The sequence below is a fragment of the Megascapheus bottae genome, chromosome 17, assembly GCF_031878675.1.
Source record: "Megascapheus bottae isolate mThoBot1 chromosome 17, mThoBot2.hap1, whole genome shotgun sequence".
Lineage (NCBI taxonomy): Eukaryota > Metazoa > Chordata > Mammalia > Rodentia > Geomyidae > Megascapheus > Megascapheus bottae.
Genome location: NC_143525.1, coordinates 46,194,840 through 46,209,491, shown reverse-complemented (window position 1 = coordinate 46,209,491; position 14,652 = coordinate 46,194,840). Strand labels below are relative to the sequence as shown.

The 14,652-nt window shown below is 47.5% G+C and overlaps 1 protein-coding gene across 2 annotated transcripts in view; it reads right to left on the bottom strand.

The window, feature by feature from the left end:
• Positions 1-1,866: 1,866 nt before the first annotated feature.
• Rffl (ring finger and FYVE like domain containing E3 ubiquitin protein ligase) overlaps positions 1,867-14,652 on the bottom strand; it is a 66,108-nt gene continuing 53,322 nt past the window's right edge. For both annotated transcript variants that reach the window (XM_090351250.1, XM_090351249.1), the window contains exons 3-6: positions 9,831-10,232; positions 6,219-6,302; positions 5,224-5,434; positions 1,867-2,603 (exon numbers count right to left, since the gene is read on the bottom strand). In XM_090351250.1, coding sequence (XP_090207376.1) covers positions 2,422-2,603; positions 5,224-5,434; positions 6,219-6,302; positions 9,831-10,232 — 879 coding nt within the window. In that variant the 3' untranslated portion in view covers positions 1,867-2,421. The remainder of the gene's footprint in view (positions 2,604-5,223; positions 5,435-6,218; positions 6,303-9,830; positions 10,233-14,652) is intronic.

Here is a 14,652-nt window from a genome sequence, read left to right as displayed (position 1 = left end):
ACATACCTTCCAGGGTAACCGGAGAGTAACCTGAGAACTGACTAAACTAGCTACCCATGGTACTTTCTTCTACTTGCATATACTCAAACTGTAAATACCTGAATTCACTTGGTGCTTCTTCTAATGTGATCTCATGGCTCGTGTTCTTACTGGCTCCCTTTTGCAAGCCCTTGGCCTAGTCACAAAACGAGCAGGGATAGCTTGACCAAGCCGCAAGACTGGCCCAACCACCTCCAATCTCAAGAACATACCTTAATGCCCACAGCCTTAGAGTTGTCAATAAACTATCAGACCTCTGGTATCCTCACACCAGGTCAAACAATTATCTGTACTGAAACTTTATTACAAAATTATAAAGCAGAGCTTTGTAACAAAAAAATACACATTTGGGGTTGCTTTAACACCCAATTAAGTCTGAGAATCTTATATAAGCCACTTGAAGTAACATTCACATCCAAAAGATTTCAAACTTATACAACATATATTATACACTATTTCCTGTACGGCTTATTTTTAGTTTGGATCCATCCATTCCAATGTATTATGAATCAGCTGTCCCAAGTCCTTTAAAACAAGTCTCGACTGAAATCTCAGAGTAATCACAGGAAAAGCCACAGAATAATTGGAAGAATTAGGTGCAATTAAGACCAAGGATCGATGAGAGACAGGAGAGGATTTAAGGATTAAAAAAAAAAAATCAGATTTTTCTAACTGGGTTAGACTAACTGGGATCTTAGAACTCCCAATTTTTATTCGGAGTAATAACCATACTCCCCCCCCCACACACACACACACAAATGAGGTGGTTTGACACCTTTTTCCCAAATGGGAACCTAAAGCTGAGCCTTAAAAAGGCAAATTCTTTAAATGAATAAACATCAGTTCTAATTCTTACCAAGGTAACTAACCAGCACGCAGCAGACTGTTTTCAGCTCTCATCTAGCAGGAGAGGCCTCAGTGGAGAAAAGTTGTAAGCAAGGCGAGATGAAGCATCTGCCTTGAAGTTATTGCTAGGTCTTGAGCTGCACATACATAGCCCTGCTTCACAGTGTACTGAGGAATAGCTGAGCGCATAGTTCTTGGCTAAATGGGAGGCACTGTAAACTAGAGTACTTAACTGTCCAGCAGAAGAGCTAAAGGTGGAGTCTTCAGAGGGAATGTGATTCCCCAGTACCTCCCAAGACTGCTGCCCAGAATTCGATCCTCCAGACTTGCTGTTAAATGTTGAGGTAAGTGGAGTAGGGTTCAGCTCACAACTGTCCCTAAAGCTGTTTGGGGCTTCATGATGGAGCAAAAGCCTAAGCATTTTAGTAGACCTCCTGAGAGAGTTCCCTCTGCCTCCTAGAATGCGGATAGGCTCTTCTACACTCAGCTGCAGTGTATGGGAGAGGTAGGGGTCCGCCAAAGCCTGCTCTAGTGTTAAGTCATCCTGAATGGGAGTAAACAGCTTTCCCGGTAGTATGTCTTTTGTGCTTTGCTGAGCCTTCTAAGTCTGGTTAGAGAAAAGCAAAGTTCTGTGCTCCAGTTCCTGCCTAGTGTGAAACCAATGTTTTGCCTACTGGAAAAGGAGGCTTCAAAGGCAAAAAACAAGCAGCAAGCCACTGCTTCTACCCACTGCTTCCTTTCCGTGTAACCCTAAATTACAGATGGGGCAAAAATCAGCTCCAAAAGCAGGACCAGAGATCACGTACCTATCCCTGGCTTGCGGAGGCTGGACTTCCTGGCAGTTGGGGGCCCAGTGCATCGGTTCCCAAGAGAGGGGCAGGAGATGGATGGCTCCCAGCACCAGCACTGGAGGGAGGCTTTCCTCTAGCACTTGTGTCTCATTTCCATCACTATTAAATTGACTCATCCAAATTCCTCATTTCCATCACTATTAAATTGACTCATCCAAATTCTGTCCTGAGAACCACTGGTAAGTTAACATTTTGGGTCCAAAGAAACAAGTGGATTTTAAACATGGTAGCAAGAGACTCTAAATGTATATTAAAGCACAGCGACCAGACATGGAAATCCAAGGTCTGGAAGGGAACCATCTCTAGCAAGACTTCTGACTGGTGAGCCAGGCAGGTATGCCTAGAGCTAGCAGTGCACAGGGGGAAGCATGCCTAGATTCTCAAGGAAGAGAGGGAAACATGGTCCAAGCTCTGGAATGTCTTCTGTTGGTGGGTCACTGAAATGTCAGTCTCTTTCCCAGGACATCTCTACCAGTTCCCTTTGACCCAGGGCTCTGCCAATCAGAAGCTGTGCCCCCAGGGCAGGATAGGTATGCCCAGAGGTAACATGGCATCTTTGCTTTCCCTATCCTTGGGAGCACTGCAGAATTTCTTCTGATAGTCTGCCTCTACACAAGCTGACCACCCTGAACCCAGACTCCCTGGGCTATATCCCGTAAGGCACTGAAGAAGCTGACAGGAGCCCTCAGGACCGGAAGACATGCACCGCTCGGATCACATACTGCCGGCAGATGGGACATTCGTTCATGCGCTTGCCACACTTGGTGCAGGTCACCATGTGGCCGCACTCCAGGAGAACACAGTCAATAGGGGAGTCCATGCAGATCTTACACAGGTTCTCCTCCAGGCCAGGTGGCACTGCTGCTCCTGCACAAATAGGGCAGAAAGGGACAGAGAACTGTCAGTGTACAGGGCAAAGTGTGGGAAAGAATAAGCCTCCAAGCCCATACACACACCCCAAAAACAGAGCTCTTCAAGAAAACTCCCACAAGTGAGTAACGCTCCAGTTGCTTCTATAATCCATACCTCCCGAGAAGGGCTCTGATTTAAAGAATACACCATTTGCAGATCAGACACATCCCAGAACTAAAGCGACATTCTCAAAGCTGAAACGTCATTTTCAGACAATTGAGGCTGTAATATAGTGAGTGAGAGGTACTTGAGGGACTCATTATCCCCTGAGGCAAAACATGCAGAAAAGATAAAAGTGATTCAAAAAAGTTTATATTAACAATCACAGGGCTTATCTATAAACTTAGTATAATACAGCCCAGGAACCAGAAGGCTGTCCCATCATCACAGTCTCCTCAAGAGAGGAGCACGGATGAGAGGCTGCTTCTACACAGGCCTTTAGTCAATTGTCCCTAACGCTTAGCACATGGCATTATAATTTTGGCTTGCCTGCGTATCTTCCCCAGTAGACTAAGAGCTTCTTAATTCATCATATTCAGTTGTTTCCACAATCATATGCCTAGCATGTTATATGCTCTGAAGTCAGATATTCATCTTTGAATCCTCATAACACTGGTCTAAAATGTCTGATAATGCTCTCTCAAAGAAATAACAGCATTTACTGAATGCCTAGCTTTTACCAGGCAGGTTCTCAAAGCTGTGTATATTATTAATTCACTGAGTTCTCCTAGGACCTGGGAGGTGGCCTTATTAACTCATTTGTGCTTATTTCCTAAATGAGGCAAGGGGCTAAAGAGTTCAGTGGCTTGCCCAGGGGCACCCAGCTGCTGACATAGCCTTGGTAGAGATTATCAAGATGGTATTGAATGCCCTGTGCACATATGAAGACTTCCCGTAAAGAATTGTTCCCTGGCTTGTGCCAGTTGTGGGATACACTGGTGCAGACAGTATCTTAGCTCTACCACCCAGGGAAAAGTTCAATAGACCAGCTATCAAGTGTCTCAAAATGCAGCCTAAACCAGACAGCCCTAGAACAGAACTGATTATACAGCAGTCTCCTCTACCAACTGGCATTCCCCTAGTCTGTCACGCCCAGGCTTTCTCTTCCTCTTTTTCTGAACTAGTCAGAAAGTAAAGAAACACACCCCTCCTACCACCTCCCAGATGGTAAGCCGGCTGTAGAGGAGAAACAAAAGTACTAATCTCCTTTGTGACTATAACAGGGAAGGTGACTTGAACGATACAGAGATTAAGATAAACTGGAACAATGGACAGAATTGCAGTTACTTATCAAGGGATGAGAGAGAAGGAGGCCCCAGATTCCTGAGCCTGGAATCTGTGGAGATGGCTCTAGATCTCTGAATGATCAGGGAATTAAAGAAGGTTTCACTCTGCTCCATTCTGAGTGGACCAGTTCACTAGAGAGCAAATTTGGAAAGCCTTCGAAAATGTTTTCAAGTGCTTTGTCACTTCCAACACCATTGAGAATGCTCTCTCTTGGGAAGGGGTTCCAGTGACTTCCCTGAGGCAGAGACCGCCCCATCCAGACACAACAGGATGGGCAAGGTGAATGGAGCATGCTGCATGCCGCCCAGGTCCCTATGCCTCAGCAGCCCCATCCTCTCTGCTTCCTTCCTCTGGAAACTCGTGTGTTCACGACTAGACTGAGAATCTCTCGGGGATGAAGGCAGGAAGACAAAACTCAGAGCCTAAGCTCATTCTCAATCAACTACAAACCATTTTGGTCTTCAGCACCACACACTGAAAAGGAGAGAAAGATGCACGAATGTATGGCAGGGTGATAACAGGAGTGCACCAGCCTAACACCAGCCATTGATGCTGGGATCTGGGCTCGGCTAGACTCTGGAAAGACACTGGGTGCTCTGTGGCTCCACGCTGAGGACTCACCCCGTGCTCCATCTGCTCTGCTCTTTAAAAAAGCCATCCCACTCTTCTGAACACACAAAACCGCCAACTGCAAGGGCACAGGACTCTCGGTAAAGTTCCCACTTGTGGTCCATCTTGTTCCTTGCAACTCTAGGGGGATTCCTGAGACAATCCCAAAAAGGAAGCTAAGACTCCATGGCAGCAGGACTCGGTCTGTAGGGGCAACTTAGGTGGTCAAGTGCCTACCTAGCAAGCAGATGGCCCTGATTCAAATCCCACCACTGTATTGCCACCTTAAAAAAAAACAAAACTATCATGATCAGGACACAGTCTAAAGCATTTCTTTCCATACTTAACCCCAGACTCAAGTTATTTTCCAGCCATCTCCTAAAAATGATAATATGTAAGATGCAGAACAGACACCTTCTCTATGCATCAGGATTCACTTTGAGTCCAGGTTCAAATCTGGGCTCTACAGAGAAAGGGCTATACTGCCAAAGCTTACTGCATGGGCAGCTCCACCTAGCCCAGTCTTGGCATTTAGCCCTAAGAGGCAGGGATTGTTAGATGGTGTGAATGTGCAAGTTGACCATGTCCTCAGCCAAGTGTAAGCCTCACTGGTCTCATCTGGAGGGACAGCAGACACTCCAGAGCTCTGTGCAGTACCCTGGTCAGCCCCACCCCTCACCAAGGTGCTGCAGTCCTTTCTGATCCTTGTACAACCGGGTCACTCTCTCCATCAGCTCCCACTTCTCACAGCAGCCCTTGTAGTTGACAAAGTTGCGAGCCAGGATCTCTTTCAGCTGCCGGACTGTCAGGCCTTCGATGTCCCCCAGGTGCGTCAGGTCAGACAGAGAAGCCCTCCGGCCTGGGACGAAACCATCCTCCGAGTCAATGGACTGCAACGGCAAAGACAAGATGAGGGGGTTTCAGCACCCTAACCTGACTCCAAAGACCCCAGAACACCCGCCAGACCTCACTTTGATGACTAACCCCAAGAAGAGTTAGGATAGATAGAATTCCTGGCATGGGGCTAGACACTGCAAAATAGACTGGTCTACTGTTCACTGCTAAAGCAGAAGCACTAGTTGGAATAAGAGACCTATGGAGGAATCTAGACTGCTCTGACTAAATGCTAGATAATAAAATCTGGCAAATTGCTTACCTCTTTAAGCCTATTTGCCTCTCCATGGAGAGAGAGCAGTCGAACCACACAGGCTTCCTGTGAAGGTTAAGATGGCAGCACAGCAACCACCAGGTCTGGTGCTGGCCCCACCCTCCCAGAGCCTGCACTTCTCCTCACGCTGTCCCACCACCCATCATGATCCCACTGGCTCTGCTAACTGCACTAGACCCTGCCTGGCTGGCATCTGAATCCCTCATCTGGCCTCCTTCCCCTCACAAAGCTACTGGTGTGCTACAAGCAGGAGACAGAGTACCAGATTTTCACAGCTGCAGCACCAGAGATGCTTGCTGCCTCTCTCAAAGTCAAATAAGACTGGGCTAAGGGGTTCCTCAGGCCCCTCACACCTGCTCACACATATGACAGCACCAAGAGTTAAACTGGAATGAAAAGAGGATTGCCAAACCGTTACCACAGCCTGGGTTCTCTATCCACGTGAATCCCCACGAACTCCAAGCAAAGAACAAAAGCAAGGGCCGAGACCTGAGCAGAGCCCCCACCTGGGTCTCATCCTCCGCAGGTGCTCTGGCTGTGCTCTGCAGGTAGACGGAGTCCTCGTGGTGCTGAGACACATGGCCATTGGCCTGTGGGAAGAGAAAGGTACCATCACATCTACAGAGATGCTCCAACGATCTGCGTGGCCTGCGCCCCTCTCGGCTCACGGAAGGTTCACACCCACCTCCCACAACTGGAGGCAACCCAATAACATCACAAACGCCTGCTCTGACCCCAGCCGTCGGGCACAAACAATATGAACAGATTTCAGAGGACATACAGCTGCCTCAAAATGAAAGTCCACTAACTTGGCCGACCAGCAGGCTGGCATTAGCTGTCACCCATTGTCACTGTGTTCTCAGCTTGAACCTTTGGGGTGAAAGGACAATAGCTGTGGGCATCGCACAGCTGGACCGCTCTCTATCATCTCATTTGCTCCCACCACAGACCTCAAATTGTCCTCTCCACAACTTCCACCCACTGCCCCTGGTTCTGCCCCTCAGGCCAGTGCCCACGAGTCTTCCAAACAGCTTTCACCATGTTCTCTCCACCTGCATCATCCTCCCTGCTCCTCACCCAACTCAGAAGGGATAGTTTTTCAGACCCTCATCCTAATTCCATTCCAGCTTGGTCACTGGTCCAACCAGCAGAGCACACTCTTAAGAATTGTGTGGAAACCTATTCCAATCTCCTTGCCCAAGACCACAGAACATAAATGTCTCGGCTTGAGGAATTCCACTCTCTTCAGGCTTCTAGCATCTCAAAAAGACTGTTGGATGCCCCTTTATGAGGTTCTGCCTCGTAAGCTTCCAGTCCCACCACAAATTCCTACTTTGTCCCTCAAGTAAGGGTCTCTAAACTCGAGACCTTCCCACCAGACTACGGGCATGCCAGTAAAGGGACCTGTGGGCTCCAGACTTCCATCAAGAGCAGTGAGAGGAGGGAGGGAAAGGGAGAGAGAGGGAGAGGGAACAGCTGATACTAAGCAAAAGGAAAAGGGTACATACCACCCAATCAGGAAGAAGTAATTCTATCGTTAATGTTCAAAGTGTTAAACTTTTTCCTTTCTTTTTTCTTCTTTTTTTTTTTTTTGTCGATTGTGGGATTTGAACTCTGGGCCTGGGTGTTATTATTCCTGAGCTCTTCAGCTCAAGCCTACCTCCCTACCCCCCTTGTGCCACAATGCTACTTTTTGTTTTTCAAGTGGTTAATTGGAGATGAGTCTCACAGACTTTTAGTGCAGAGCTGGCTTTGAACCTTAATCCTCAAATCTCATCCTCCTGAGTAGCTAGGATTACAGGCATGAGTCACGGTGCCTGACGCTTTTCTCTTATATAAAACCTGAGGTCTTAGTATTTTCCGTTATTCATAAGCTTTATAGATTAGACTTGTGATCCTTATCTGTATGAATGTAAAATTTGTATGGGACTTTAGCTAAGTATAACTATGCCACAGTACTGTGAAATATATGCAATTACTCAATCTCAATAAAGAAATTAGAGAGACAGAGAGAGCCAAAGTACAATGGGAATGAAAAACCATAGGCCACGTGTTGGCAGAAACAAACACACATGTGTGGATGTTTCCCAAAGTGTGTTCTCAACACACCAAGTCCTCTCTTAGCTTTGGGCAGGTGTGGTGATACCCACTGTCCCCTGCGAGTTGTTCAGAAGCTAAGCTGCTTCTGAGTAGAGTTTTTCCCTAAAGAAAGAAACCACATGCTACAAAAGCATGCTCTTGCTTCCCAGCTAGCCCACTGGTGACATGAAAACCCACTCTATCTGTGTGCTCAGTATGCTCACTGAACATTCTTCCTTCCCCAACAACGCTGGCGCAGTGCGCGCTGAGGAGCTGTATTCTGGCTGTAGCTTACTTGTGGACTTACAAGACACCTTGCACCGATTGTCTAACTTCCCCATGCCTGTCTTTCCGGCTTGCAAAAAACAATGTAGATCTCACCAGGATAGAAGAAGTAGGCTAACACAAACGTCCTCTAAAAACCACAAAAGGAAGAACTCAGTAATTTCTGGTCTATACTGTGACCTGTAGGTGCAAGCTGGAAATTTCTGGTTAATGACAAGAATTTATAATCTCTTGTTGAAAAATCTACCTGAAGACTTTACAGGGAAAAATAATTTTGAGTTCCCTTCCTGGCTCCCTATAGACAGAGAAGTGGTTCAAAAACAAACAAAAAGAGTGATGTATATAGAGCAAGAGGTGAGACTATGAGCTAGAGCTTAGAAAAGCACGAAGGCCCAGCTGGGGAGAAAATCATGCTCAAGTCAACCGGGGGTTAAACGGCTTTACCCTGTTAAATCATGCCATCACGTTGGCCTTTATGCCTCAGTGCCTGTCAAGAGCTGAATCAGGGGCCCCGTCCTGGCAAAGAAATTGATCATAAACAAGAGGCTCAGTTGTCCACGCAGTGTGGGGACAAACAACACAAGCACTGCATGGGCCCTGAGCCGCTCCAAGCTCTTCAGACATGATACCTCTCTGTCTATGGCTCCCTCCTTCCAAGCAAGGTCAAAACAAGCTCCATTTTCACTGTTGTAATCTCCAAGTGTGACTAAGGCTCAGTGACAAAAATGGATGTAGGAGCCAGGCACCAGTGTCTCAAGCCTGTAATCCTAGCTACTGAGGAGGCTGAGATTTGAGGACAGTAGTTCAAAGCCAGCCTGGGCACTAAAGTCTGTGAGACTCTTATCTCCAATTAACAACCAGAAGTGGCGCTGTGGCTCAACTAGTACAGCACTAGCCTTGAACTGAAGAGCTCTAGGACAGTGCCCCGTCCCACAATTGACCAAAAAAAAGGATGTGGGGCTAGGGATTTATCCCAGTGATGGGAGTGCTTGCATAGCACAACCCTGGCTTGGACACCAAATGCAAAAGAAAAAAACAAAAAAAGTAGGGCAGGGTTTCAAGTCGGCATCTTCGAGTCATGACGGTCCCAGCCTGCCCAAGCACCACAGGGCGGTTAGGCGTTAGGCGACAACCCCACTCCTGATCTTGCCCAAATCCAGGAGTGCCTCTGTGTGGTTCTGTCCGAGGACAGAGATGTTGTATAACTCGCTGCTCTGCTCCCGTGAGTGAGTAGCATGGTCAGTGAGCTGTCCTTACCTTTCCAGGCCTCCTGGGGTTACAAGCAGCTTACAGTGTAACATGTGCGGACAGCCCCTTCCGTTCCCACACAGTGGCCAGAAGGACCATGTCACAGTCTCCCCCTCTGTACTCTCCTCCTTCCTCTATTCCTATGTGCCTTGTTAAGAAGCAGCCCAATCCAGCTAAAAACAATGGGACAAATAGGATGAAGTTGGGCACAAATTTGAACAAAACTAAATTCAGTTTTGATGGTGAACATTTTCAAAACAGTTCTAACCAGTAACTTTTGTTGTAATATCTAACTAAAGCATGAAAGTATTAACCATCAAGACTCACAAAAACAGTAGCAAGCATATCATCTCTGAGGAAATCAAGGTGCAAGCCTGACATCGGGAAAGGTCCTGCATAGGCAGGCAGAAGAGACTTCACCTCACACCCACTCCCACAATACAGCGCGAGAGGAAACGGGCTCTTGGGCCAGCACTGCGGTTCAGGGACTGCAAATGGGCCCATACCTGGTTTTCCTGGGCTGGGGGAACAGAGGTGGCCTGTGCAGGTGAAGAGGGGAGGCTGGGTGAGGTAGCAGGTACGGTGCTGGTGTGAGGCTGGTTCAGGAAGGCCTGCTGCTCGGGGAAGTCTGGGGACAAGGTGGGGGCACGAGTCCTGTCCTCCTCAGAGATTATAGGCTGTTGGCCAAGCACCAAAAACACCAGCTCTTCTTTCTCCCGACACATTTCAGTGGAGATGTCATGGAGGCTGAGATAGTCCCTGAGATCCTTCACCTTCATCTTCATGAGCTCCTCCCGCTGAAAGGCTGTGGCTCGGAAGCGTTGGCAGAGAAGGCAGAGGCGGGGCCCATTCCCCTCCTGGCTCGAACAGGTCATGCAGAAATTTTTCTTACAGTCCAAGCAGGTCTGCTGCTTAGAGCAAGAGGTAGAGGAAAACAGTCAGCCTGAGAACAAGGCAGAGCGAGACAGAGCGACAGGACTGCCACAGCTGGCACTCACCTCACTAAGCTTTTCCTGAATCCCAGGATGCCAGCTACTCTGCAGATTTCAGACTTCATGCCTGTATCTGTGTGTCCATGTACAGAACACTTGACGGTCCTAACTTTATTTAAAGATTAAGTTAGTAACTACTACCACTACTACTATTACCAGCTTGGCATCAAAAAGCACTGCCTTTTTCTTATATGTCTCCCTCAACTTCTTGAAGTGACTGTCTTTGGAATTGGTCTACCTGTCTAGAAAGTGGAGTGGTAACAGTGCTTACCTCAGAGGGATGCTGTGAGAAAAAGAACGCACTGAAAATTAACTGACCCATAGTGAAGCCTCAGTGTTAGCCGTCTTATTGTTGCTAGAATGCTGGTTAATGCTAAGAATCAGGATCCAAACCCTAAATTCTCATTCTTGTTTTAGTGCTGAGGAAAGCAAGCAAATGTATGACGATTGCAATTTTTGTTTATTCTTTTGTACGTGTGTGGTACTAGAAGTTAACCCCAGGGTCTTGTAAATGCTAAACAAGCACTCCACCACCCAGCTGTATAACCCGAGCCCCTGCTATGTGGCTCAGGTTGGCCTTGAAATTCATATGCACTCCAGCCTACTCTCTAACTCCCAGTTCTTCTCCCTCTGCCTTCAGACTTCTGAGATTGTAGGTCTGGGTTGTTAATATTCAGGTTAATGAGAGGCTACACTGTGTTAAAACTATGCCTGGCTGGTCATTTCTCTGAGCATCCTGGCGTTAGCATTCTTCCCTGCTTCACAGAAGCAGCATCCAGGGCTGAAGGAGATCAAGTATTGCATTTAAGGTCAGGGAATAATGGCAGAGCTGGACTTCACACAGGTCTGGCCATGCTGCCTCATGCAGAACTACAAAGGCAGCCAGCAGGACTGAACTAGGAGCCTGGCTTTCAAATTCCCACGCCAGTGTGCTGTCCATAGGGGCTGATAGTAGGTTCCCTTACTCTGGCAAGTACTGGGGAGTAGGTCAACTGCAAGATAAATATTGACATGGTACAGGAGGGCGCCCTGCTCTCCTCTGTGAAAGCACACAGTGTCTTTCGTTTAGTGACCAGTGCACCTGACCAGCAGGCTGGCACTGCCTGGCAGCAGCCACTCCCACAGTCACAGACGGCACACCAAGGCTTGCACAACCCACAACCTTGCCCACAAACAGTGACATCTGGCTGAGCAAGGTTCCACCCCATGGCAGGTCACCTTCCAGGGGAGGTAAGCCTCAGCACCCGGGACTGCCCTCACGGCATCCTCCCTGATCCCCTAGAGAAGCAGGAAGCTTTTCAGACTGCCGTGACTTAAGTACTGACCTACATGAGGCTTCTCCCTCCTTTCTAAATACAGAAGGCTGTTTAAGCCACACACAAAAAAAATGCCAAGACCACAGGAGCCTGGGGGGGTGGACCGCAGGGGAGGTGTGTAGTTCTGGTCAGGGCTTGTCTGTGTGTCACTCACACGGGAAGGGGAGGACATGCTTCTCTCCCAGTGTGAGCTATTATGGCTTAGAAGGCAATGTGAAGAGCATACAAAGCCCACTTTTCTCCTCCCAGTTGAAACCAGACTGTAGCTGTACAGACTTGACTGCAAAAAGACAAGTAGCCGTGCCAGCACCAGAAGGCTCTGCAAGGAGCAACCATGCACGTGGAAATGGGTGTTTGGAGATCATTCCTATGAGAACCTTTCCTGTGGGGAGATAAGTGTGTTTAGGATAGCTGGCAATGAAGAGGCCTCATGAAGCTGTGGTCCAGCATGGAACATTACTTAAGTCAAAGCAGTCTGACAAGACCTAGCTTGACCCAATTATAAAGCTAGCATTGTTCAAACAGCCAGATGCAAACAACTCTTTTTAAGTCATATATGTCTGTACGTTGTTGGATGTGAGGTCAAAATGCAAAAACAGCCAGACACTGGTGGCTCCTGCCTGCAATCCTACTCAAGAGGCTGAGATCTGAGGACCAGGACCTGAAGTCCGCCCAGGCAGGAAAGTCCTCAAGACTCTCCAATTTACCACTGTAACACAAGCTGAAAGCGAAGGTGAGGCTCAAGTAGTAGTGATGGCCTGGAGCTAAAAGAATTTTTTTTTAAAAGACGAGATAACACTCAAACCCTGAGTTCAAGCTTGAGTACCGGCGAGCACGCGTGCACACGTGCACACATACACACAACACACACATGCACATGATGCAAGACAACTACTCACAATGACTCAGCTTCTGTGTACCCCTGCCCACAGAAACTGAAGTAACCCAGCCTCTGAAACACACCAGGAAGTAGCAGCACAGGGCTTGAGGCTAAAAGACCCACAAGTAGTAGGGGAACAAAAAAAGGAAAGAGGAGCCAGGCGCAGTAGCTCTCACCCGTAATCCTAGCTACTCACGAGGCTGAGATCTGAGGATGGTAGTTCAAAGCCAGCTCGGGCACTGAAGTCCGTGAGACTCTTATCTCCAATTAACCAGAAAACCAGAAATGGCCCTGTGGCCCACAGGAAGTAGGACTCAAGGATAGAGCGGGAGTCTTGAGCTGAAGAGCTCAAGAACAGTGCTCAGACCCAGAGTACAAGCCCCATGACCAACAACAACAACAAAAAAAAAAAAAAAAAAGAAAAAGAAAGAGAGGAAAGCCATTAGTAAATGTGGGCAGAACAGGCAAAGAAACCACACCAAAGGCAGCAGACCAGCAAGACAAGAAAGATGAGTTAGAGAGGTACATGCCTGTAGAAATGTGCATCCAGAGCTGACAATGGCACCTCAGGCAGGCCCTTCCCCCTCAGGGACCCGGAGTGGGGTGCTTTACTTGCTCCCCTTGACCCATCTGACCTTCCTTGTCCATGAAAGCCTGGCCCATGTGCTAAGGCCCAAGTTTTCTCATCTGCTAGTCTAAGGAGCGTCTTTATATACCCCTTGGCAGAATGTGAACACTCACAGAAGGGTGACAGTCACATTTTATTCTCTTTCTATTCCGAGATCGGAATACCACGCCCAGGCGAGCACAACCTCCTCACTCTCCTCAATCTGGCACCACTGAAGAGGCTGACTGCCAGAACCCTTCCCAAACTCCCAGGGTCACTGCTTCAAGATAGGCAGGGAATGCCAGTACAGATGGGGTATCTGCAGAACCGCAGCTTGCCACTTCTCCCCAACACTGGAAATGTGGAATGCAGGAGCCATAGCACGGCTTCCTTTTTCACCCTGGAATTCCTTAACAATCTATGCATTCTACCCAATGAGCATGCATAAAACACTGACCACAATGGAAAGAGAAATCAACAGTGTGACCCATGTAATCAGTTCATTTCAACCACTTGTAGAAAAGACAGTTTAAAAGCCTCCGGCTGTGAAATGCCAAACCCTCGAGAACACTGATCCACTTAAGCATGAAATTACAAACGAGTACTACTTTGTCCAAGAAAACATCCTTCATATTCACAAAATTCATTGCGAATTGTACAAAATCAATGCATACTTTTATATGGGGGGGAGGGAGGATATTCTACCAATAACCATCTCTCAGCTTCAAAATTGGATGTGTCTAACGTCACAAAACTTTATGTGGCAGCTTTTCTCTGGTCTCATTGTTTGATGCTGCTTGCTGCCCTGACCACCCTGGCTGGACCAAAGAAAGAAGTCGTCCTTGACTCCAGCCTTCCCCCAGTACTGGTGATATTTAGTAACCTCTTTGCAGTCAATAATAGGGGACAGCTAATTTGAATCACTGTCATGCTCTGAGGCCCCGAGGTGGTGTTATTTTACGCTGGACATGGAGCTGTCTCCAGTGAGGACCTCCGTAGTCAAGTTTGAAGTCCTGGCTCTATCACTTTCTAGCAATATGATCTTGATCTGATTCAGTTGGAGAAAAAGAGAATTTTGGAATCTTCCATGCTATTTGTCAGGAACTTGATATGTCTACTTTATCACATATAAAATACAGTCTGGCCATTTAAAAATCAATTAGCTATTGTGAAGATTCAATCTAGACCAAGTGAAATTAAAAATTGAATTCTTGGGGCTGGGAGTTTGGCTTACTGGTAGAGTGTTTGCCTAGCATGCATGAAGACCCGGGTTTGATTCCTCAGCACCACATACATAGAAAGAAGTTGGAAGTGGTGCTGTGGCTCAAGGATAGAGCTCTAGCCTTGAAAAAAGTCCAAGGACAGTGCTCAGGCCCTGAGTTCAAGTCCCGGGACTGGAAAAAAAAATTGAATTTTGGCTTAGTTGTGAGATGGGGGTCTCAGTATGTGTACCAGTTTCATCTAGAACCCCCAATTCTTCTGCCTCTGCTCCAATGTTGGTATTACACGTGTAAGCCACCACAAGGTCCCATA